The sequence below is a fragment of the Myodes glareolus genome, chromosome 2, assembly GCF_982192425.1.
Source record: "Myodes glareolus chromosome 2, mMyoGla1.1, whole genome shotgun sequence".
In the NCBI taxonomy this organism is placed as follows: Eukaryota; Metazoa; Chordata; class Mammalia; order Rodentia; family Cricetidae; genus Myodes; species Myodes glareolus.
In genome coordinates, this window is record NC_142027.1 from 40,637,134 (window position 1) to 40,661,754 (window position 24,621).

The 24,621-nt window shown below is 33.9% G+C and overlaps 1 protein-coding gene across 2 annotated transcripts in view; it reads left to right on the forward strand.

The window, feature by feature from the left end:
• The window catches only part of Epha6 (EPH receptor A6), a 917,499-nt gene extending 895,493 nt beyond the window's left edge, over nucleotides 1-22,006 (forward strand). For both annotated transcript variants that reach the window (XM_048422770.3, XM_085685660.2), the window contains 2 exons: nucleotides 6,828-6,977; nucleotides 9,207-22,006. In XM_048422770.3, coding sequence (XP_048278727.3) covers nucleotides 6,828-6,977; nucleotides 9,207-9,321 — 265 coding nt within the window. In that variant the 3' untranslated portion in view covers nucleotides 9,322-22,006. The remainder of the gene's footprint in view (nucleotides 1-6,827; nucleotides 6,978-9,206) is intronic.
• Nucleotides 22,007-24,621: the final 2,615 nt, after the last annotated feature.

Sequence of the window (24,621 nt, forward strand, 5' to 3'; positions counted from 1 at the left end):
ATCTGAGATCATAGTGATTAATATAAGAATGTCATTAAATCCAGCTAACTGCTAACAGATTTTCAAAATAACCTTCTTGATGGAGGCATGCAACCTTCCATAAATGCAATATCAATGTACCCTCATTAATCACTTTATAATAATTTCCTCTCAAAGAGTTATTTGTAATTGTCCCATGGTACTTGAGATTAGGGTTATGTGCAGAAGAACATTTGAACCAATGCCTGACTGTCCTTCTGTTTCTTCCCTCTATTTGTTCTTACTCCCACAACACTCAGAATCAACCTTGTAGTTCCCAATTAAAAGCAAGTATAATCCTATAGTGTCTAGGGATTCGTCTGGCTATCTGAAGTTTAATAGCACAAAGTGGTCTGATTACCATATGGTGTCCTTTCACTAAGCCCTACCTACCTTCCCCAGCCTACCGCATCTCCCTGCACACTTATTCTCCATCCTTTCCAGTGCTCCAGGCTCTGATGTCTGCTAAGCCTACTAAATTGCTGTCAGCTAGCTGCACTTTTTGGCAATGCTGCAAAAATACAATAATGAAACAACACTCGTTGGGGTCAGTGTATATAGTTCAGTGGTAGACCCTTTGCTTACTATAAGCAAGTTCCTACTTTCAATGCTTAGTATTGCAAAAAGAAAAAAAGAAAGGGAAAGAGTAGGTCGTGGGAAAAGAAAACATTTCCAATTCTGTTCCAAACCCAATGCAAATCACTGGCAAATGATTTTGTGCTTTTTAAACATCAATTCAATGATGATATCTGGGGATATTCAGCAATTGCTCAGATAGATGGGATGGTCTGGAATAGTCAATGAGCTCATTAGTCATGTTCTGCTCAAACCAAAGCACATTGTAAATATTTTCACTATTCACTGGCCATAGTTAGGGATCTTGTAAATGAGTATTTCTTAGTAACTTTAACTACTATCTTCCTTAGTACATACAATTGTATGGTTGAATTTTCAAGCACTTGGTTTCTAGGGAATGCGGAAAGTAGAAATACAGCCATATCAACACTATAATACTTCTGCTTCAGAGAATGATGAGAAACCTAAGACCAAATAGTACTATCATCTTGTATTCCATTAATAATTTTCAACAATTTAATATACAATTTTCCATCCATTTTCAAAAGATTTTTCACAATACTGAATAGGTTCTGTATTATCAAGGTCTACAAAATTGTTTATGTCCATAAACAAGCCATAAACAGTGCATTCTGTTTTGATTTTTGTTCGTGATACTTTATTGGTGTTTTATCACACAGAAATAGCTGCCTGGTCAAACCTGTGCATAAATTGTACAATAATCAGCTTTGTGAAAGGAAGGAAAGAAGGAAGGAAGGAAGGAAGGAAGGAAGGAAGGAAGGAAGGAAGGAAGGAAGGAAGATAAAATATGAAGTATTAGTGAGAAAGTAGAAGTTCCTACCTGCTCATTAGAAAATCTAGATTGAATGAGCCACTCTATGAACAGCTAGATAATTCCAATACTGCCTATTAATACTGATACATATATATCCTGTGTTATAAACAATAGCAACTAGGACCACTTTTTGAGCTGTACTGTGTGCTAATCATTGTGTCTACTGGGTACTTTCATTACTTCTTTCCTTAATTATCATGTTCCCATGGCTCAGAAAAGGAAAGGGAGATGCAAGGAGGCTGCTTGTCAAAAGAACACAAGAGAACAAAGTTCATCAGCTCCAGAGTCCATATTCACTTAGACTTTGCAGTGTAGAATAGCAGAAAAATCTCCAGATGTTTCTCAGCCCTGCACTATTCTGAACATATGAATATAAGAAGGTACATTTTTATTTTTCCAGTTAGATTCTCTTTGTGATAAATAAGACTTCATAGATAAAGTTTATTAAAAGGCCTTTAAGATATTTTGGTGTAGCACAGTCTGTCGCTTTCCTGTATTTGCTGAGTAAATACAAAGATGTTGAGCGTATACCCTCCCTCAAAGATAAGCAGCAGATAAATAGTCATATGCTCCTTAAACATCCTCCTGAAATGTACAGCCACTTAAAGAACACAGGCTGTGGACAGATATAACTACTACAATACAGAGAGATGAAGGAAATACGGCAAGATCATAGTTCCAGAATTACATCCTCGGGCATTTCTGTAGATTGAATTTTCTGGTGCTGCACTTGCATGTTTTGCTTCTTTCTTCCTGCAATGGCAGACATTACACCACAACGCTTTCTGCTCAGCTCAGATGCTGTGCTGCTGTCGTTGTCTGTGGAGCACTGGGAATTGATCCCATGATGATATAAGAACAGATACTCCCAATGCATTGTGGCTGCATGTGATGTGATGTTTGTTTTTACTCTGGATTGTTTCCTCACAGAAGCTTTCTTTGAGATCCAGTCTCTCTTTTGGGACCACGTGCTGGGTACTCAGAATTCAGAGCGATTATTTTAATTATAATTTCTGTATGTTTTACCAGTTACCAATCTTATTATGCACATTAAATAATCTGAACAATTAAAACCAGAAAAATTAATGAATAAAATCTGACAAAAATTAACGCCTACAACTTAACACAGTTAAGAATCATACTGCAAATACTATACCTTCATTACCCATAAGCATTAAGTAGAGGTAGGATACATGTTTCTAAGAATTTGATACTTTAGGATATTTTAGTCAAATCATGTTTTAATTTTAGTCTCAAAATTATTTTGGTAATTTGTGATCAAGTTAAATAATAAGCTCTATTGAAAAGAATGCAATGTAAAATCTTAAATGAAAAGTAAAATTTGCTTTCAATGACTTTGGGAATACATATATATAAATGTTGACATATGAATTAACCAAGTATAGAAAAGAATAGCCATTGAAACATGAGAACTTCATGTGAAGTTGGTAATATACCTTAGTGTTGAAAGTTAAGGTGTGAGCTCCATCCCGCTTACAATATATACTTTTAAAATATGAGCTTCTGGCTGTGCTATGAAGATGTTTCAGGTGAGCAACTCCACTAATCACCAAGAACCAGAAATTTCCACAATCTCAGCAAAAAAATAGACTGAATTTATCACTGTACAGATTTGATAAGAAAGGGCATTTATTGTTTATTAGGCAATATAGAGAATTCATGTGAGGATGATAGTGTCCAACTCCGAAAGCCAGAATACGGCAGCATTTTTCAACTTCAGTATAAGATAAAGTGAAATCAAAATTGCCACACAGCTACTGTAAACAATGTGGAGCCTCTGACCTTACTAAATCAAGTGCCAAGCCAGCTGCAGAAAAGGTCAGGAAGTTAACTAGTTTACTAATGTGTATGCGAGAAATAAAATTAGGACATTGCAAGATTTGGGGAGCAAATGCGAATGCTTTTCAGTGGGGAAACATTCCAGTCCTTTACTGGCAGTAACCGGGCGTTTGTTCTCCTATCGGTTTTCTACAATAACGACAGAGTTAGCAACTCACATTTCCACTCATCAGTTGCATAAAATTGTAAAATCTCAAGAGTTGCACCAGTGTTGTCTCAGTGGAGATAAAGAAATTCATCCATCTTTCCCCGGGCATCAAGAAGAATATGAACTAGGTGTCAAGGTACAGGTCTATCATTCTGGAACTCCAGAAGCTGATGCAGGAGGATCAAGAGCTTGAGGCCAGACTGATCCACATAGTGAAATACAATTTCAAGCAAATAAATGAAAACCAAATAAGAAAGGTATAAGAAAATGAAGGAAATATCAATTCAATTTTTTAAAAATTTTGTTCCATTTTAACAAAACTCTCTTAACAAGTAATTCCATTTATTAAAGCCATATTGGTCTGAAATAAGACACTCAGCTTTCTAACCCCTGGTTACTTATGCTAATAGTCAATAAGGGTATACTAATCTTTTGAGAGTTAGTTATGAAATACAGCAATATTTCTTAAAAGATATGCTATAGACCCTGACTAAATCATTCAAGAAAATTATACAAAAACTATTCTGAATTCTCTTGCATATTCAGAGTGCATGCTTGACAATTGGCGATTTTAAGGAGTGCTACCATTCAAAAATCTAGATGAATCTGTTTGCCACAATGGCTCTTATTTAGTATTTCATATATGAATTTTTACTTGATGATATTTGTTAACATATATACAGCTAAGAAACTTGGCAGAAACATTGCAACAATCCAGAATCTGCCATTAGATGGCCACGATAGCTTTTTAAATTTGGGGCGTGACTCATTTTTGTTTTGTGTAAAATTGTGAATCATTCTGATATTAACTAGAATGAAACAGCTCACAGTTAAATAGCATTATCATTATGGCTTAGATACAGAATAGGAGTTATAGAAATGTGCTAGAACTGAATAGGTTTTTTAAAAGTAAAATCACCATTAAAGGAAACCCATACCTAATATAAAGTACAGCATACACAAGCTCCTATTATATATAAAAAAAACTAAAAACCTCTGAGTTTCTTTATTATCCCATTTACACCCACCTTTACTTTAAACTGGATCTCATTTAGAAAACAAGAGAAAGAAATCAATGTAGCAAAAGAAATGAATCCTAGGTCTTTAGCAAGGACTTGGTTCTACATGGTAAGAAACCACCTTCTAGTCTTTAAATGGTGAAATAAGTATGACTTGTGTGCCTCCAAACTTTAAATGGATGGTTAAAAATGTTAAGATTAATTTTGATTGTAAGTGGTCTTCACCTTAGAACTTAATGCTCATTCCCATATAGATTTTATCAAAATGATACCAGAGTTAGTATAAACCCAGAAATTCTTCCTTCATAGGGTTCTAGCCAAGTATTTTTAAATATTAGCAGATTCTAGTTCCAATTAAAATATTGATAGCAAAAACTTGAGAAAATATTTAAGATATTGATATCAAATTATATGTCTATAGATATTTTCATTCACTTAAAATATATTAGAAACAAAATAATTAGAAGTTGAACTATCAGTGTCTAATAAAAGTTTTATCATTTACTTGTAGTAATAACATTTTTATTATTTAGTAAATTTTGATTTAAATAAAATCATAAGCATATTTTAAGGATCATTATTAGTTTGTCATTATTAGTTTAGATAATGTAAGTTCTGTATCTAAGAATGTTTAAATAATACACTTATTGTAATCCTTCCATTATTATACAAACACTTTTTGTACCAAATATTTTTACAAGCATCAGAATATTTACATGTTCTTCTGTTGTCACTCTATTTGGCAGCATGGACCCGGGAGAGTGAAGACTAAAAATGAGGCAAGCTAAAGTCTCATACAATAACCAACTTTATCAAAGGCATCAGACAATTTATATTCCAAGGGCATTCTATGGGTTAAGCAAAGTCATGTAAGCAAAGTTGACTTGAGTTCAAGTTGTATACAGTCCCAAAGGCAAGGTCACATGAGTTTAGGCTGTACACAGTCAGGAGGACAACTCATGCTTAGAAATGTCATTCTGACTAAGAATAAGTAAGATGATGGGTGATCTGAAGTAACCCACTATTTACTGCACCTGGAAGGGGCACAAAAGCATATTCCAAGAGCAACCCATCTTATAGAGGAGCAGAGGTTACAAGACTCTCGCTTACTTGAAATTGTCTCATGAGCTCTCAGAAATCCCCTCACACAGCTTCATTCACAGACCATCTTCCAATATTCCTGAAAGAAGAATATTACAATTTTTACTAGATTGATATGAGTACAAAATTCTGAGTTATTTTAGTATAATTTCTAAGATTAATCCCATTTTATTCCTCTCAACAATGTGTGTGTGTGCTATGTCTACACATACATGTGTGCACACATTCACAGATATCTTTCCTAGCCTTTCCAAAATAATGCCTTTATAGCATTTCTAGTCTTAAACTATAAAACATTCTCAATTAAAATGCTTTTTACATATATTTCAGAAACTAAAAGAACTGAGCTAATACTACTATAATACCATCAGTAGTCCTTGACTTGTTAGCCCAAACTTGATTGACTTTTGTTTTACTTTAAGCCTTCATATCTATGTTTTGAGCTATTATACCCATACACTATGCTCAGATATATGTAAATCCTATGATATCAGAAATTATTTTTAAGTAAGACTATTATTGTTGAATGTTTAAAAACATATCTTGAAGTTTGATGAATGAATTCATCATTAAAAGGAGAACCATCACAAGTACAAGTGTGGGGCAGGTAAAAGGATATGAATTCTTTTTTTTCCATTTATCTATTGTTTTACAGCCCAGTTGCAGTTTCCCCTCCCTCCTTTTTCCTCAGTCCCACCCCCCAAGCCTCCCTCTGTCCCTAACTGCAAATCTACTCCTCATCCATTTCTGTTATGGAAAGTGCTGGTCTCAACACAACATGGCATTATCAAGTTGCAGTAAGATTAAGTACCTCCCCATTTATTTAAGGCTGAGCAAGGTGACCCAGTAAGAGGAGTAGAGTCCCAAAGTCCAATGAAAGAGTTGACAACAGCCCCTGTTTCCACTGTTAGGAGTCCTCCAAGAGGACCAAGCTACACGACTGTAACATATGTGCAGAGTGCCTAGGTCAGTCCCTTGCAGGGGTTATTAGTTCAGTCTCTGTCAGCCCCTATGAGCCCAGGTTTATTGATTCTATGAGTTTTCTTGTGGTGAAGGATGTGGATTCCTAAGAGGTCAGAGGTGGTGAACTCTCCATGCAGGGAAAGTGAGTAGGCAAAGTTTCAAATTTCAAAGCAATTTCATAAGAGAGAAAAATAAAAAGGAATATAGGAAAAATGGGTTTTCTAAAGATCCATCAATAATATTCTTTCAAAAAATGACCAAGTCTGGTCATTTTGGCTTTTAAGTGCTATGTTTTATTTCCCTGCAGAATGCCAGAATCCCCTGGCGATGGTCCTGAATATCCATTGTTCGTCACAGTTGGTGACTGGTTGGATTCTATAAAGATGGGGCAATACAAGAGTAACTTCATGGCGGCAGGCTTTACAACGTTTGATCTGATCTCAAGAATGAGCATCGAGTAAGTAGTTCTAGGCTTATTACTGTAATTAGATATTCTGCTCATGGAATTTCAAATTTACGCATCCAAACAAAGAATACTAGTCCTAAGGCTAGTATGTGATTTCTGTCATTATCATTCCAGTGGAAGCTGTAAGTTAAACTCTCAACTATTATTCTTTTAAAGAACATATTTAATTCAAATAGATTTTAACATTGTTGTAAATGCTTCCCAGATACATACTGATCTTATTAAAATCATAGACATTACATCAACATAGTGTTTGTTGCCTTGGTAAATTGTTATTAATATATACTAATATTCAGCTCCTACTGTCATCATTAGATCCATCTGCTTACTCTAATGTGTTACCATGACATTTTAGAGATCCTTCTATGTATTATCATGATCAGACATCTTCTATCCTCTCAAAGATCATTCTTTATCTACATCTAATAGAAATGTTCAAAATGTGAATTAAAAATATTATAATAATTAGATGGCACCATGTGAAATTACCATTGTTTTAAGATAGCAATGCAAGTTCATACGGTCAAAATCATGACAGCTTTTAAAGTCAAATACTAAATGTTATTGAACTTATGAACTATTTATCATATATGTACAAATAAGTGCAGAGAATGAAGGAGCAAATTCCAGTATATCCACTACCAAGTTTATGAGGTAATCCATTCATAAAAACAGTTGAAGCTCTGTGTATACTCCAATTCTATCACCTCTCCTACCCCCATTCCAAGGTCATCATTGTCCTGTGTTTAATGTTTATTAGTCTGTGTATATCTAATTTATGTATTTCATATAAATTTTAAAATTCATCAAGAGGTTATGTATTGTTCTTGGCTTTCTCCCCCAACATTTGAGATTCATCTGTTCTCACACCTATAAATCTAGTTCAGCAGTTTCAGCTACTATATGGAGTTTTCTTATATGTCTCACTGTTTTTTTAAATTTGTATTAATATAAATGTTTTATTATATAACTCAGAGGTGCCCTATCATACCACAAAAGCATTTGTTCAACTATGTTCATAGCAGCACTATTTGTAATAGCCAGAACCTGGAAACAACCTAGGTGCCCCTCAATAGAAGAATGATTAAAGAAGGTGGTGTGGAACATATACACATTAGAGTTTTACTCAGCGGTAAAAAACAATGACATCTTGAATTTTGCATGCAAATGGATGGAAATAGAAAATGCTTTACTGAGTGAGGTAACCCAGACCCAAAAAGAGGAATATGGTATGTACTCACTCATAAGTGGATTCTAGCCATAATTAAAGGTCTTTGAGCCTATAATTCGTGATCCTAGAGAAGCTAAATAAGAAGGTGAACCTGAAGAAAATCATATGGTTATCCTCCTGGATATTGGAAGTAGACAAGATAGCCAGGCAACTTTGGGTGCATGGGAGGGGGGTGTGGTGGAAGGAAGGGGAGATGGTTAGAGAGAAGGGAGTAGGGGAGGATTGGGGAAAGCTTGGGGGAATGGGATGGGGGTGGGGGAAAGGATGGATATGGGAGCAGGGAAGTATATATCTCAACTAAGGGAGCCATTTTAAGGTTTGCAAGAGACTTGATTCTAGAGGGGTTCCCAGGTCTTAGGAGAGATCCCCAGATTGTTCCCTGTCTTTTAAATTTGTATTAGTATAAGTGTTTTAGAATTGTATGATTTTTGTATTCATTTTTTGTGTATCTCTAAACCATGAAAGTGAAATTATTGTAGGGTTGTAGAGCGTGTACGTGTCTTCCTTATTTATTTCCACAAAATTGATAAATTTTGCTTAATGTCATTTTCATATCCATAATATGCCCCTACATGTTCTACATTTTCTATGACTGTCGCAAATTTATATAATTACTTCAATTATAAGTAGCTTTATGCCTAATAGAAATGCAAGCATTCTATCTGGATATGGAATTTTTCTTTATATCATTAAATTTGAGATTAAATGAATTTGTAAATATTTTATGGAACAAGGGAAAAGAAAATATAAAATTTTGCTATTTATTTATATGACTAGTTAACTATTAACCAACACATTTATTTCCATATATTTAACATAGCTACGTATTCATTTTCTCATGCTTGTATTTATTAAAACTATGTGCTCAAAATCTTTCTCTTTCTCTTCCCCATACTTTCCTCCCTCTCTCTCTCTCTCTCTCTCTCTCTCTCTCTCTCTCTCTCTCTCTTTCTCTCCTCTCCCTTCTCTCCCTCTTCATACTCTCTCAGTGATATTAGACGAATTGGAGTCATACTCATTGGACATCAGAGACGAATAGTCAGCAGCATACAGACTTTACGTTTACATATGATGCACATACAGGAGAAGGGGTTTCATGTATGAAAGTACTATAAACACCTGTATTTTGTGCCTCAGCATTTCTACAAAGAAAGATATACCCTCTACAACTCATTCTTCTGATTCTCCAGACATCCCTTCACAACCCACAGTCTCCTGTTCAGACTATGGCTGCACACCTTACGTTTATGCTTCCACCCTGGATTTCAAGATCCTGCTACACAGGTCCTCTCCGAATAGCCTGCAAATGAAACGCTGGCCCACTGCAGATTATCACTACATAATGATAAATAACTCAGCATGAATGTGTAACTTTGTATAGAAATGTTTGGGAAGTGTTCATGGACTTAACCTAAAGGAATGTGTTCAGGCGTGGCATCTTTAAAGATGTATGTAGAGTTTGATGATAGACAAGAAAGAAATAGTTGACCATTCTTCCATGTTTTGTGATCAAGTAGCTTCCAATTTGACATGCTTCTGTTTCGATAGTTTTGCTCAACTCTACAGGTTGTGCTATTGTTTTATTTTTAATAACTGTTGGTGCCTGATGTTGTTACAACAATTTGCAGAAATAATCAATGATTCCATGTAGTGCATTTGTGTCAGGTGTGACTACAGTATGAAGGGCATTGTTGGGGAGGGAGATGGACAAAAATACTGTGCTTTTAAATATTCTAAGGCTGGGTTTGTCTATATTTTTAAATTAACTTTATAGGGTTCTACACATTTCATAGTAGGTGGTTGTTTAGAGGATTTTCCCCCTCTAATTTTTTACTAACTATACTGTATTTCTCTAGTATGTTACAAGAATTACACTTGGAAAGACCAAGAGTGAGTGATAGTTTTCACAGACAGACACATGGAGTAAACCTATGGCTGTTGCCTTGAATTCATCCTCACGAGTATGGCAAACAATTATCAAAGCATTGAGAAAGTTTATTGTTCACAATGTGACCTTTTTCTTAAATCAAAGTTCTAACATAGTAGCCATAGACTAAATGGGAAATGATTTACTGAATTTAAGATAACTTGCAGAGCCCCAAGGTAATAAACACAACTAGTTGATGGATAACTGGTGTTCTTCCAACTTTAACAATTCAAATATTTTGTTCACAAAAATAAGTTATATGAACACTCTGAGGTGTTCTCAAAATCTTCTAAGAAATTAGTATGGAAACCATAAACATGATATAAATAGATCTCACATTTAAGCATATATATATGCACATATATAATGTGAAAATTGCAGTCTATTGTAGTATATAAAAATAACACATCTGAGATGTGTTGTCATAATCTTCTCTGAGGCTTACAGCAAACAAAAAGCAAATGTATTTTTCCAGTGAATTTGTCAGCTTATCAAAATAGTGCTCCTTTTAAAACAAACTCAACTATAAAATTATCTGCTCCTATGAAACCACAAAAATTACCATCATGATAAGTGAAGAATAAGCTGGTTATTGAGGAAAGAAAAATGCAGATCAGACTGTCTAAAGATGCAGATTTAGTGAACTAACTTTTATTCATTGTCAGAGACAAAGGCATCCTCTCCACATCCCTAAATTCCTGCTGAAATTCTACAAGAGGATAAAACTGTTTCCACTGAGGGATCCTCACTTCTTTTCCTTTTAGTTTGTTTGTAAGATTTTATTTTTTATATAAGATCCTTCTACATTTCTTTCGTTGATTCATCTTCCTGGTTTTGCTCCTCATATTGCAGCTTAATTTTCACACTTCAACAAAAAAAGCATGTATAGAGATAAAAGGGTGTCTTTAGAGTATTCCTTGACTAAACAGAAAGAAAAGAGTGGAATTCCATCCCTTTTTAAGTAAGTGTGTCAGAAATAGCTAGTAATATTTTCTAGTCACCTTCATGCATGGCCATGCATCACTCATAGACTCTCGGCAGTTCGCTTGATACATTTACGCAAATCTGGATACATTTAAGAGAAATACAAAATTTCCGTATTTATCTGTCCTTAAATATCTATTAAATGATAACAGATGATTAAATTTATTAATCATATATATTTATTTTTATAAAACAACAAAAAGGTATTTAGAAAAACAAGAAATAGAATAATATGGTCCATCATAGGACTCTGTCTACAGTATCTGTATGCCTTGATGAAATAAATTCTATAGTAGTATGTTAAATTCTGTGGGATTTACATTCAGTAATGGCAACATTAAGAATCTGTTAATAGTTTTCATTTAAAAGTCTGATGATGTAATTTTATTTCTAGTTAATTTGCATTTCTATATATGTCTTTTCTGATTTATTAAAACATTCTCTTTTTATTCTCTAATCCCATTTCCTCTTCCAAGTTTTGTAAAATTATGTTTATTTTCCAAGCTATGAGCATGATAATGTTAAGTGTAATTCATTATGGACAGAACAAGGCAGAAATATGTGCAAAATTAAACATAAATATTAAAATATAAGAATATTTCTTAGCTGCCTAGTGGTCATGCACCCTGTGATCCAAGAGAAATTAAGATCTCAGAATATAGCTGGGCGGTGGTGACGCATACCTTTAATCCCAGCACTCAGGAGGCAGAGGCGGGCGGATCTCTGTGAGTTCGAGGCCAGACTGGTCTACAAGAGCTAGTTACAGGACTGGCTCCATAGCTACAGAGAAACCCTGTCTCAAAAAAAAACAACAAACAAACAGAAAAAGATCTCGGGATGTTAATGGTTAAAATACCAAATGCAGATGGCAATATAACATGAAACATTCTGAGATTTCCCATTCTGAGGTTTACTGGTGCCTGTGCTCAATAACTAAATTTATTTGATACATACAATCATAAGATAATTATCCAAAAATAAGCTAATGACTTTCATAATTATAGTTAGGAATACTTCCTTATGACTAAAAATATGCATATACATTATGTACTTGCTTTTAAGAAATCTTAATCAATTCTAATGAGTGAGTTCTTAGATTTTTGAAAATCAGACCATGTAAAGTTTTTTATTTTCTCAAAGTCAACTTCTGGTCTATAGCCAAAAATGTAAAACGAATGTACAATCAAGAACAAAGATGGTGTATTTAAATCATTCAGCTAAAAAGTATCTGAAATGATGACAGTGTAACAGGAAGGAAGAATTATAGAAAATTTGCAAGATTGTCCTATAACTGCTGATAAGTGTGTTACACATACTATAATCACAGATTTATTATACTGCGTATCATTCCCTAAAACCTACCCAGCTGTAAACTGGATAAGGCAGCCTTCCAGTCACAACTCAAAAGCCTCTCATAGCCCACAATAGAAAAAAAGCCAAATTTAATCTGTGAGAAGTAAAGTTTTTATAAAGTTTTCTATGGCAGTGATAGTGAAGAGGAAATTGCATATCATCCAACCTGTGTTCTAAATGTCTGTTTTGATATCTTTCAATATTAAACGTACGCTCTAGGAGAAAATCAGTTAACTTTCATCTCAAGATTTTTACCAGTATTTTTTTCTATTCCTTTATTAAATTTTTCAGCCCTTTCTGTTTTTTTTTTAATCCCCCATCCACTTGCTTTTTTTCCCTCAGGTTCTATCAATACAGTCATTGCATCAGTATAGAAAACACAGCAAGTCTAAAAAAGTCTTGTAAATTTCCATGGAAGCAGCTGAATGGCAGGGTAGGTTGACAAAATTATATATTGGGTCTTCGCATACAAATAGGAGCCATTCAAATTGGAAAGTGTGAGTTCTGACTTTGTCTAACAGAAAATTAAGCACGAAGGAAAGAAATCCAAATAGAATATTGCTTCTGCATCTTCAGTTAGCTAAGTCTAATATTAAATTTAAAAAAATTAGTATAACCCAATGTTAACTTAGGAGATCTGCGTCTTTAAACATAAAAAAGATTTAAAGCAGATGCGTCAGTTGTTACATTATGATCTCCTTAACTTTCACAACTTTAATTTTATGCAGTCAAATAAACTCATATCCATAATTAATCAAACATATTTGATACTTTATTTAAACAGAAGAGGAGTAGATTAGGTACAACTGGGGACGTTCATTTGTCCTTCATGAGTTCAAGTCATATAACTTTTCCTTTCTATGATCAACATTCCCAACATCCTTTCTCGTTTTTATAATGTTTAGAAAAATATACATTTTACTTATCATAGTTGAATAAAACAACATGCTTCCCATACACATAATTATTTTTTCACAAATATGAATTTAAGCACACTGTTATTGGCCACTCTTTCCCTGAGTTTAAAGTTTAGATTGGAGCCTCCTGGCAATTTGCTATACTGGCTCTTTCATGTGGGATTAGATCTTGCTCTAGAATAAGTCTAAACAAGTAGGAGTTAGTCAAGTGTGAAGTGCATATTCAATTTCCATCAGAAAGATATATTTTGAAATTTGGAATCTCTTTAAATTCTTCCCAAAGATCCATTACTTTTTTTGGTAGTGGAAATCATGCTTGTGGGTTCTCTAGGTTCTTACCATCAGAAGTCAGTCCATATATGAACTCATTCTTCTGATAGCCTGTAAAAACATTTCATTTCAAACCAAACCTGAAACTAATCTCATATCTGAGCTACTTTATATAGTATATGTAATAATATGCACTTCAAAGCTTACACAAAATCCATTCCAACAGGATCCATTAACCAGGGAAAGAAGTGATTGCCCATGACTAAAATGAACAGAGTCAAAAGGAAGAAAATCTTAATATTGCATAAAAATGAATGTCCCATCTTCATCTTATGTTCCCATTAAAAGTCAAGATTTAGGCATACGCTTTAAAGATTTATTAGAAAAACAGTATGATGTTGTTATACAGAGATGTGATATGATATCTATGTCTCCTGGGAATAAAGTTGGAAAGGTCTAGAAGACACAGATCAACCATACATAATTGAACTAACCTCTTTTACTGACTAGTAGTTAGATTCAAATTATCACTATATCAAATTATTTCTAGCGTCTTTATAATTTGGCTTGAGTTATATATAATGAAGCTTGAGTTCTTTAATCCTGGATCAAGGGTTTTCTCTTTTGTTGGCAGATTTCTCTTTTGAAGTCACAGAATGGATCTAAAAGTTTAGCTTTTCAAGTTACTGCATTTTAAAATAAAATAAGTTAAGAGAGCTTCAATATCTAAGGGCGGTAAAGGACTTCTAAAAAACTTCAATTTTTTCAAAAGAATTTGACAATTAGAATATCTGTACATCTCAGAGATGTAAAGTCACTTCCACATTATTATATTTAACATTATTCTAATGAAAGCAATTTTTATAAACAAAACAACGTTCTTTCTTAAACTGATATACTCATTAGTCACACTACCATTTTTCTTCTAAAAAAGAATCTTTGATTTGTTTCATGTTAAGAGAAATTTTCTCACATAGCAGAGACAGTGAAAAAAGAGAAATTTTCAAAGGATAATTCTCCTACCCTTAAGAACAACCATTTATTTTAAGAATAGAAGCGCCACTAAAGAATTATTACCTGTCATAACAGGATAAAGGTTAATGTAATACAGAGAGTTATGCATATTAGGAAAGTGTACCATTGAGCCACATCCATCCCAAGGGGAAATTGTTTGCAGTTTGTATTAGCAAAGAAGGTACAAGTTAACTACACATTTATCCCACAAACTGTAAATTCAATAAGTATTTATTCTATTAATGAAACTCTTTCAAGAAACATATCTGTTCTTAACCATGTTTGTACATCCTATTTATATCTTCTATTGGTCTTTAATTTGTCACAATAGCATTTTTTAGTTAGTATGTTATCAAATGAAATAGGAATTCAAAATAACTAAAATGCTACTTTAGGATCCATACTCTGTTGGCTCAGGATCTTCAATTCAATAGTCCTCATTAAAGGAAGATCCAATGTTGTCTCCACATAGTCCAGGATTATAAAGAAAACTCTGGGGACATAAGAATTATTGTTTTCCATATATCCTGTTTAGATTTTATATTTCATCATAGTTGTCTACATGAGGTAAACATGAACTTGTGTATGAAGCAATATTGATATGAACTGTTATTATTTGTGTTTCTGTGCTGTGCTCCATCCCAGGGCCTTGTCACAGAAGACAAACACTCTACCACTGAGTTACTCCCCCACCTGATAGCAGAACATTTCAGTACAGTTTGTTCATACTTGTAATTCCTACATAAGACATGCTTCTGTTTTCTCTCTTCTAGAAAGAGCCAATATCATTTTAAGTGTTTGAAATCTTGATACATGGTGTGAAAAAAGTCAATTCCTACTCATTTCCAAGGTTTTATCTGAAATGGTTTGCGGCTTCTGGAATTTCACACGTCTTTTCTACATTGAGTTATTTGTAGAATTAGCTGCTTGTGCTTTAGACAGAGCTTGCTTTAACGTATTTTTCATTTAAGCATATCTTCATTCAATCTGAAAGTCTGAAATACTATTAATTCTATTGCCTCAATTTAACAGGGGAAGTAATATTCTCTCTTTATAATTCTGAACTGTAGATATTATTATCAAATCCATGATGAAATTTTAGCTGGGCATGCTTTATTAGTTATCATATATTTGTTTTCCTTCACTAGATCTACTTCAAATAAGCTCTTTAAAAACTCTAAGAAAATAAAAGCTAGTAGCCACTTACTCGCTAAAGAATTTGTAAATGAATGAGTTGTTTTCCCATCAAAGTGGTTGATGTGATCATTGTTAAAACCAACTTGTTCTCATATCCACTAATATATTATCTAGAAATATCATTGTCATATACGCTCAAAGTATTGTTGAGACAATGCTGAATATTAAGACAATAAATGAAAAATAAGGCTTTTACATTTTTTCTGCATTATATGGAAGGCAAAGTCTAATGTATATGAATGTTTTTCATTGGACCTTTTAATTTAACATGTTCTCTCTTCCTGTGCTATAGTTGTTCTTTAAGGAAAATTATATTAATATATTGATACTATGCAAAACTCTCATTTTCTTTATTTAAAAGCATGGAGCTTCTGTTCAATTTTATGGTTTTTAATTAATTCTTTGAGAGTGGAAAAATATAAATAAAACTTGCAATAGGAGCATTCTCAGTGAGAGGGGCACACCATTGGAAAGGTAGTAACAGAACTGAACATGAGGAAAGCTTGATTTTAAAGGTCACTAAATGTGTTTCATTTCTGCTATCATACTAATGATATTATGACCCTCCCCCTCAGATTGTGACATTGAAAACCTATGTGTAGAATATAAATGCCTTTGGGAGGTTTTCTTTTCCATTAACTTAGTTTTCATTCTGTGTGCAAAGAAAATATCAACAGTTTTAATTTTGTTTTGAAAGGGTAATTTTCAACTAGCAATGTTTGCTAAAATGTTAGCTTTACTTGTAATAACAGCATACATGAAAGATTGCAAGAATATCAATAATTATAACTTTAATACATAATGTTACATACAAGCAAGCCAAAAGCTAATAAAAAGTATAGTTTATGTTAAAGAGGTTACTTCATTTAAAAAGAAAACTATCAGTAAAGAATCAGTTAACATTATGTCATGCTGTTCTCCCTTGTAATTTTGAAACAAATGCATTTTGAGGATGTGAATATTTAATGTAAATAACACTACTCATTTTGTGAAAATATATATTGACATTGAACTAGAAAAAAATATCTTATGAAAACACCCAAATTAAACAACTATTTTTTAAAAATACACTAGAAGGCTGTGGTCGTATTTGAATGTTCTTCTATTAATGCATTGATTTCTAAGAAATGCAAGCAAAATGTTTTTAAAATATTAATTCATTAAATGTGACTGTCAAAATATTTTATACATGTTAATGAATTACCCAATTTATGGATTTAGTTTTTACTTCTGTCATTAAATTTAAAAGAGTATCTAAAAGATATTGAAGAGCTGACATGAAAGGGTTTACAGTCAACATACTTTTAACTAATTACTTGTATTTTACACAGTATTAAATGTTTTAAAATGTGGTATCTTCATATAAATTTTATGAGATACTTTTGTTTTTATGAGTCACCCCTGAACTTTAAATGCTTATATTCTTTATTTCCCCAGTTGCTTTCGGAGTCACTCCTTAAGAGCTTGGATTTAAAGAAGGCAATGGTTTTCTTTAGTCCATTTTTTTTTTGAAATAGAGTCTCCCTAAGTAGCCCAGGCTGTCTTCAGTATCCTCCACCACTGTCCCTGAGGGCTGAAAGTACAGAATTGTGTACCAGGATTGCAGCTGCATGTTTTATATTTTCATTCAATCACATAATGTTAGGAACTTTCCAATTCTCAAAAAGTTGAAACCAAATGTAATCATAGTAACTATAATTTCTTTTCCTTTTTCTTTCAAAGGATTCTTCTTTTATCTTACACTAGTCAGTTATCCTATAAGGTCAGCTAGAAAAATCGAATTGCTTTGATTTCTCAGTAAGAGAAACACAAGAAGAAAGTGAATTTTGTATAGTAATGTTTATTTTTTCTAGTCATTTTTTAACTTATGTTTATCGTCTGTTTAACATTTCACCGAATAGGATGCTCAAACAGAAGCAAATAAGTATTCAATTTTATATAATCTGTTTGTCTTATTCCAAGTTTCCAAAGCCCTCCGAAAAAGTTAAAATATTGCATTTTCCTATTTTACAACTTTAACCACTCTACATTAAATATAGAAGTATCTATAATTTAATATAAATGCTGAGAATAACATGATTGCCTAATTTTTTATCCTATTTATACTATGTGATATGTAAAACAACAGTGAAATAAAGGAAATAATGTCAGTTTACTCGCCCAAAACTGTAAAATCACTCAACTTATTAAAGTAAGTATATATACTTACATGCAGATTTATATTAAATGTGTTTATTATAAATACCAACATCCATCAATGCATTAAGGGTTAAGATGACCAAGACACACAAGGTCCAATAGCATAAAATTGACATTTTAGTAGTAAAGACACACAACCGCCATGTGTTGTGACCACCATGTTACATACATGTTACAGTTACAGGTGACTGTGACTTCATAGTAAGTGGTAAAATAAATTGGTACAGATATGATATCAAACTGCAATCTGGAAAACATAAAAGAAACATCCATGAAAGAAGCAAGGACAAAGATACAGGTAGAAGGAGCAGTTAACAGTCAGGCATTTGGAGTGTGGGAGAATACAGAGAGTATGTACAGCAGTAGTAGTGAGGAAAAATACAGAATCAAAGTGTGTGAACAAGGCTTCAGTGGTTTAATAAAATGTGGTAGCTCATGTTAGAGTAGATATGCTGAAAACAGAGACAAGTGGAAGAATTTGGGATGATTTAAAACCAGATTTACTCATCAGTGATTGGAATTGGGATTGGGAATGACGGATGAAGAGAAAGAAAAGACAAAACTAAATTTGCATTTGGGGACCCAACAATTAATTTAATGACAGTGTGTAGGAGCATTGGAGGGGAAAATCAAATTTGGTTTTGGCTACACGGTGCCAGAAATAAACAGTAGATATTCAAGTGGAGTTATTCTGTAGGCAGCTGTGGTCCAGGAGACAACTCAGCAGTAGATTGCTTTACTTGCAAGCTTGATAACGAGTTTAAGCCCAAGAATCCCTGTTTTAAAAAACCTAACATCATGGCACTCTCAAAATCCCACAGCTGGTAGATGTAGACAAGAAGATCCCTGAGGCTCAATGGTCAGCAAGTTTAGCCCTAAGTTCCAAGTCAGTGAAAGACCTGTCTCACCATCATTGTGGATGGCAACTGAGGAAGGACACTCAAATTTGTCACCTGTCCCCTACATGCACAGGCACACACGAGTATGCACATATACATACAGTTGTAAGCCGTTGTATCTGAGAGTTCAAAAGAGCTACTAAGACTGAAGATCAGAATTGATATTCATTAGTCTATATAGCAGCATTTACATTTTCAAACCAAGAACCCTTTACAGTAGATAGAAAACTATACCCAGGACTGAGCTTTAAAAAAATTTCAGGGCTTAGGGTTTAGGCAAAGAACAAGAAGTTACTAAAGTAAGCCAAGAGGTAAAAGATAAGGTACAGAAAAGAGAAATAGAGTAGATTGAGTGCTTTAAGTCAAGATCAGGGCTAGAGTGATGGCTTAACGGTGTGTACTGCTCTGGCAGAGTACCTGAGTTTGGCTGCAGCACCTGCATTTGGGAGCTTACAACAGTTGCCTATCACGGTAGCTCCAGGGAATCTGAAGCCCTCTTCTGGCCTCTGGAAGCATTCCCACACATGTGCACATACACAGATACATATACACACAAAGTTAAGAATAATAAAAATAAGTCTAAAAGAAAAGAAAAATGAGTCAAGGGCACAACAAAGTCTTTGGATATGGAAACTTTGTCCAGAACAAAGTTCCAAAGTCCTTACTGAGGGCAGTCTTCACAAAACAATGAAGTCAAAGCCTGCCTGGAAGAGACTGAGAAGAGAAATATAAATTGGAACTGGAATCTGTGAACAAGTCTTCAGAAGTATTTGTTGTGACAGAAGCCAAGAGGACTAGGACTGTAGCAAAGGAGCTCTAGGGTCAAGACAGTTCTGGGTTTTGCTTTTTGTTTTGTTTAGATGAAGGATGCTAGAGCATATTTACATACTAATGAGAGTGATTTGGCAGACTGGAAACTGATTATGCAGGAGAGAAGATAATTACAGAAAGAGGCTGAAGAGGTAGAAGGTTTGTTGGTATTCAAGCAAAGTGTAAAGGTTACTTTTAAAAGGAACAGGTCCACAGGACTCCAGTGCAAGGGAAGGGATTATGCACTATGCAGTTAAATTGGTAGATCTGTGGTAGAAAGGCAAAGATGTTTTCTGAGTAGTTTGATTTGAGAAAGAAAAGTCAGTGTAGGGGTTGGGAAAGAAAAGGAGGTTGAAAAAGAGATATATAACTTGTTAAAGTAGAAAAGTGAATATATATAATTTGTATACACAGATTTGATTAGATTTTATGTATAATAAATAGTGAGGAAAACATAAAATATCTCAAAGGCATCTTCATCAAATATATCTTATTAGAAGCCCTGACACTTGGTTTTTCAAGGACTCTAATGAGTCTTCTCTGTCCAGATCACAGAGACTGAGGACTTCTCAAGGTTGTGAGTATTTCTTCTGTTTTCTTACGTATGCTTTCCTATCACAGGGTATATGACAGCAACATTTGGTATATATTCTATTTTAAAAGCTATGAAAATTAAAATTAGTTTAGTCTTGAAAGAGGTATAGTATTTATTTAGGCTGTCAATATTTTCAAATCCTATTTTGGAGGAGTTAAAGTTCCCATCTAAATTTTAAAAAGAAAATAGGTATGCAGTTATTAACCTTATAGGATAAATTACTTGCTTTGTTTCCAATAGAAAGCACTGAAATATTTTTGCCACTTAGAAATACAAGGCCAATATAAGGTTGTTTTGTTCATTGTCCCTCTCAGCTTAATAGACAGAATTTTTTTAAAAATAATGCTTGGTGCTTCATTTCTGGATAAGCTGTATCTGACATGTGGGAATTTAAAGATGCATATTTCTTCTTTGGGCTTTATGTAAAATTAGATTGTGACTAATGGAATAAGATTGTTCTCCAGATTTTTGTTATTCTAGCATAACCAAACTATAAAATGTAAGTATACATGTAAATGTTTATCTGCATCAACACTTTAAATATTTAATGGCCACCTCAAAATTTAAATGGTAGACACTTCAATGCACTCAAAATATTAAGTATGAAAGTCTCTGTGACTTTCCTAAAAAAAATTCTAAAATCCTAAGATCCTAAAAAATTCTAAATTATGTATTTCTTTTGTTTAATTTTTTGTGTTTTGAGGTAAAGTTTCTCTGTGTGATTATCCTGACTGTCCTAGAACTCATTTGGTAGATCAGACTTGACTCAAATTCACAGAGATCCACCTGCCTCTGCCTCCCGAGTACCGGGATTAAAGGCATGCACCACCGCCGCCCAGCTAAGTAGTGTATTTCTATAAAATAACAAAAAAAAAATCTGTCTAAAATGACTTATTTAATCCATCACAAAGATTATATTTGACTAATTTAAAACTGAAGCCAAAATATTTTTTGTCCATATGTTAAAGACTTGTCTTTGTAAACTGATTTGAAGCCATTTATCCTCAAATATTAGCATCATAGCCATCTATTCTTGCAAGAGAGTATAGATGTGCTTGTGACAATAAGGAAGGGTAGCACCACATTAGGTTTTCTCAGTTTGGAATCATATCACTATTTAGGGCATATAAGTTTCCTCCCAGGTTGCTTACACAGTCTATGTTTTCTTTTTAGTTGTAATTACAATATATAGAGACACAAACGTAAGTAATAGAACTGCAATCCCACCTACTACCTACTTGATCACAGTGGAGCAGTCCAGATTGATTGGAAAGTGGTACTATTTTCATCATATTAAAAAATCTACTTTAATAGTCCATGTAAATTTTCATGTGCTGGCATGCATACAAGCTAATAGTGTTATAGAATGTCCAGTTTTCAATATGAGGGATTGGTTATGGTAAATTGCATTATGTATGTCATATATTTGCTGAAAGAATATGGTGTTTAGCAAAACAACCTGCTGAACAACAGAGTAAGATTTTTGTACAAAGTACAAATTGCTAATTATTGTATTTTATTTTTCTATCATTTCCTAAAAGGCATTATCAGGGTCTTACAGATGGAGAAAGCTGTTTATTAAAATACCTATTACCAAATAAAAGTTACAGTTTTGGTGGTTGAATTTGTGATGTTTTGTACTCTTATATACAAGTATATTATTGAAATTTACTTTTCTAGGTATTGTTTAGAACATTTCTAATTCTGTATGCAAAACATACAAAATGTTTATGTTTTTAATCTCAGTTTTTTACTTTTTTAAAACAATCTTTTTATTTTACACACCAATCCTAGTTCCCTCTACCTTCCCTTTTCGAACTCCCTGACCTTCTCCTAGTCCCCCTCCCCAAACATTCCTCAGGGAGGGTGAGGCTTCCCATGGTGAGACAATAAAGTCTGTCAGATCACTTGAGGCAGGACCAAGCCCTTCCTCCCTATATCTAGGCTGAACAAGGTATCCCAACAAAGGGAATGGGCTTCAAAAAGCCCTAGGGATAAATGCACTAGGAGTAAATACTGGTTCCGTGGCCAGTCGTCCCACAAACTGCCCAGTCACACAACTATGACTATGCCACATTCAGAGGGCATAGTTCAGTCCTATGCAGGTTCCCCAGCTGTCGGTAGAGAGTCAGTGAGCTCCCACTAGCTCAAGTCAGCTGTTTCGGTGAGTATCCCCATTATGGTCTTCATCTCTTTGCTCTTATTATTGCTCCTCTCTCTCTATGACTAGACTCCAGTGCTTAGCTGTGGATCTCTGCATTTGCTTTCATCAGTTACTGGATGAAGGTTCTATGATGACAATTAAGATAGTCTTCAATCTGCTTACAGGGAAAGGGCAGTTCAGGAAGCCACTCCACTATTGCTTAGAATCTTAGCTGTGGTTATTCTAGTGAATTCCTGGGAATTTCCCTAGTGCCAGACTTCTCATTAACCCCATAATGGCTCCCTCTATCAAGATATCTCTTTCCTTGTTCTTCCTCTCTGTCCTTCCCCCAACTCGATCTTCCCAATCCCTACTGTTCTTCTTCCCACTTCCCCTCGCTTCTCCCTCCACCCCTAATTGTAATTTTTCAAAATAATTAGACTTTGAGGTCTAGGCATAAATTCACACATATCACTATAATTAACAGATGCATATTTTTGTAGTGATTTTATACTGACAAATATTGTATGAGATTTCGATGAATGAAATTATGTATTACAGAGGTAGTTTTTCACATGAACATACAGCACACATACAATATCAACTGCTCTAACAAATATGTACATCACTGCTCATTGCAAAATTTTCAATAAACTATAAATCAGGGATTTTCCAGATTCCTTAGAAGTTGCTGATAAGAAAATACATCTGCACTATTCTGAGTTGATTAGAAATAACATAACCAATGAACCTCACTCTTTTATGATCGTTGAACCGTACCTCCAACAAGCCACTTTGATGTGAAAGGTGGTAAGAAGATGTCTGAAACTCTCTTAGACATGTCTTTAGTACACTTGAGAAAATTACATACTGTTTTAAAAGTTTGCTGTGCTTACAATAAAATCAAGAGAGTCACACTAACTTTATAAGTCAAATGGAATAATTTTAAGTCATGTTTCTGGGTATACTCAAGATAAGTTATAGCTGCCAATCATCAAAACAGCAGATGTAAACATCTGAAATATTAACATTGTTTTAGGGTTCATCTTTTCAACATTTTCTAGATTGCCAAAGAGAATTTAGTTTTGGTGTGAACTCTTTAGTAACAATAAAATAGCATATCAACTACACTTCCCTAAAATAACTGTTTACCTTTTGCTGTGAAAATCATCTAAGTTGGGGGTGAAGAGATGGCCCAGTGGTTTGAAGTACTTGTGGCTCTTGCAGAGGAGCTAGGTTTGATTCACAGCACACACATGATGGCTCACAACCATCTCTAATTCCAGTCCCAGTAGATATGGTGCCCCTTTCTGTCCTCTTCGTGTAGCAACTACTTATGTGGTGTGCACACATATAAGCAGACAAAACAAACATAAAATTATGAAGTCCAATAAAATGTTTGTGAAATATCATCTAAGCTTACTGTAAAGTTGGTTGTTCGGTCTGTCTCTTATACTTCTAGTTTCTTTCAAATGTTTTGTACCAAGAAAAACTGAACTCAGCTTTAAAAGGGCAAAAAAATCTAGTTATGTCTAACGGGAAAACATTGCAGAAGCAAATAGGCATCCATATTCTGTCAAATCACAACATTCAGGATCAAAGAGAAGTGTTTGATGCACTTTGAGTCTGAAGTTAAAGGACAACCACTTCAGGAATTCAGGAAAAGGAAAGTATTTATTAAACACTTGCTATTGGTCAGACATAAATACTTTTTTTCTTTATTCCTCAAAACCACTAGACAAAGTAACTTTTTGAAGATGAACTATACAGATGTTAATTTTCCTAAACCACAAAGTAAATATAGCATATTTCCATTATCTATTTTAACAAGGACATTTACATAATTATTTTATATACATGTATGTATATATATATATATCAAACTGATATACACACATATATATTATCTTATACATAGGAGTATAGGAGTTTTGTTCATTCGGTTTGTTTTTTGCCTGCAAGAGTCAGGAGGTCAGAATTACGCCTCATTCCATGTTATGAACACCTGGGAATTTGGAAAGGCAACAGAAAAAGCACTCCATGATAATGCATGTACAGATGTCTTTACCACCATCTCTTTGACAGAATTCCTTTCA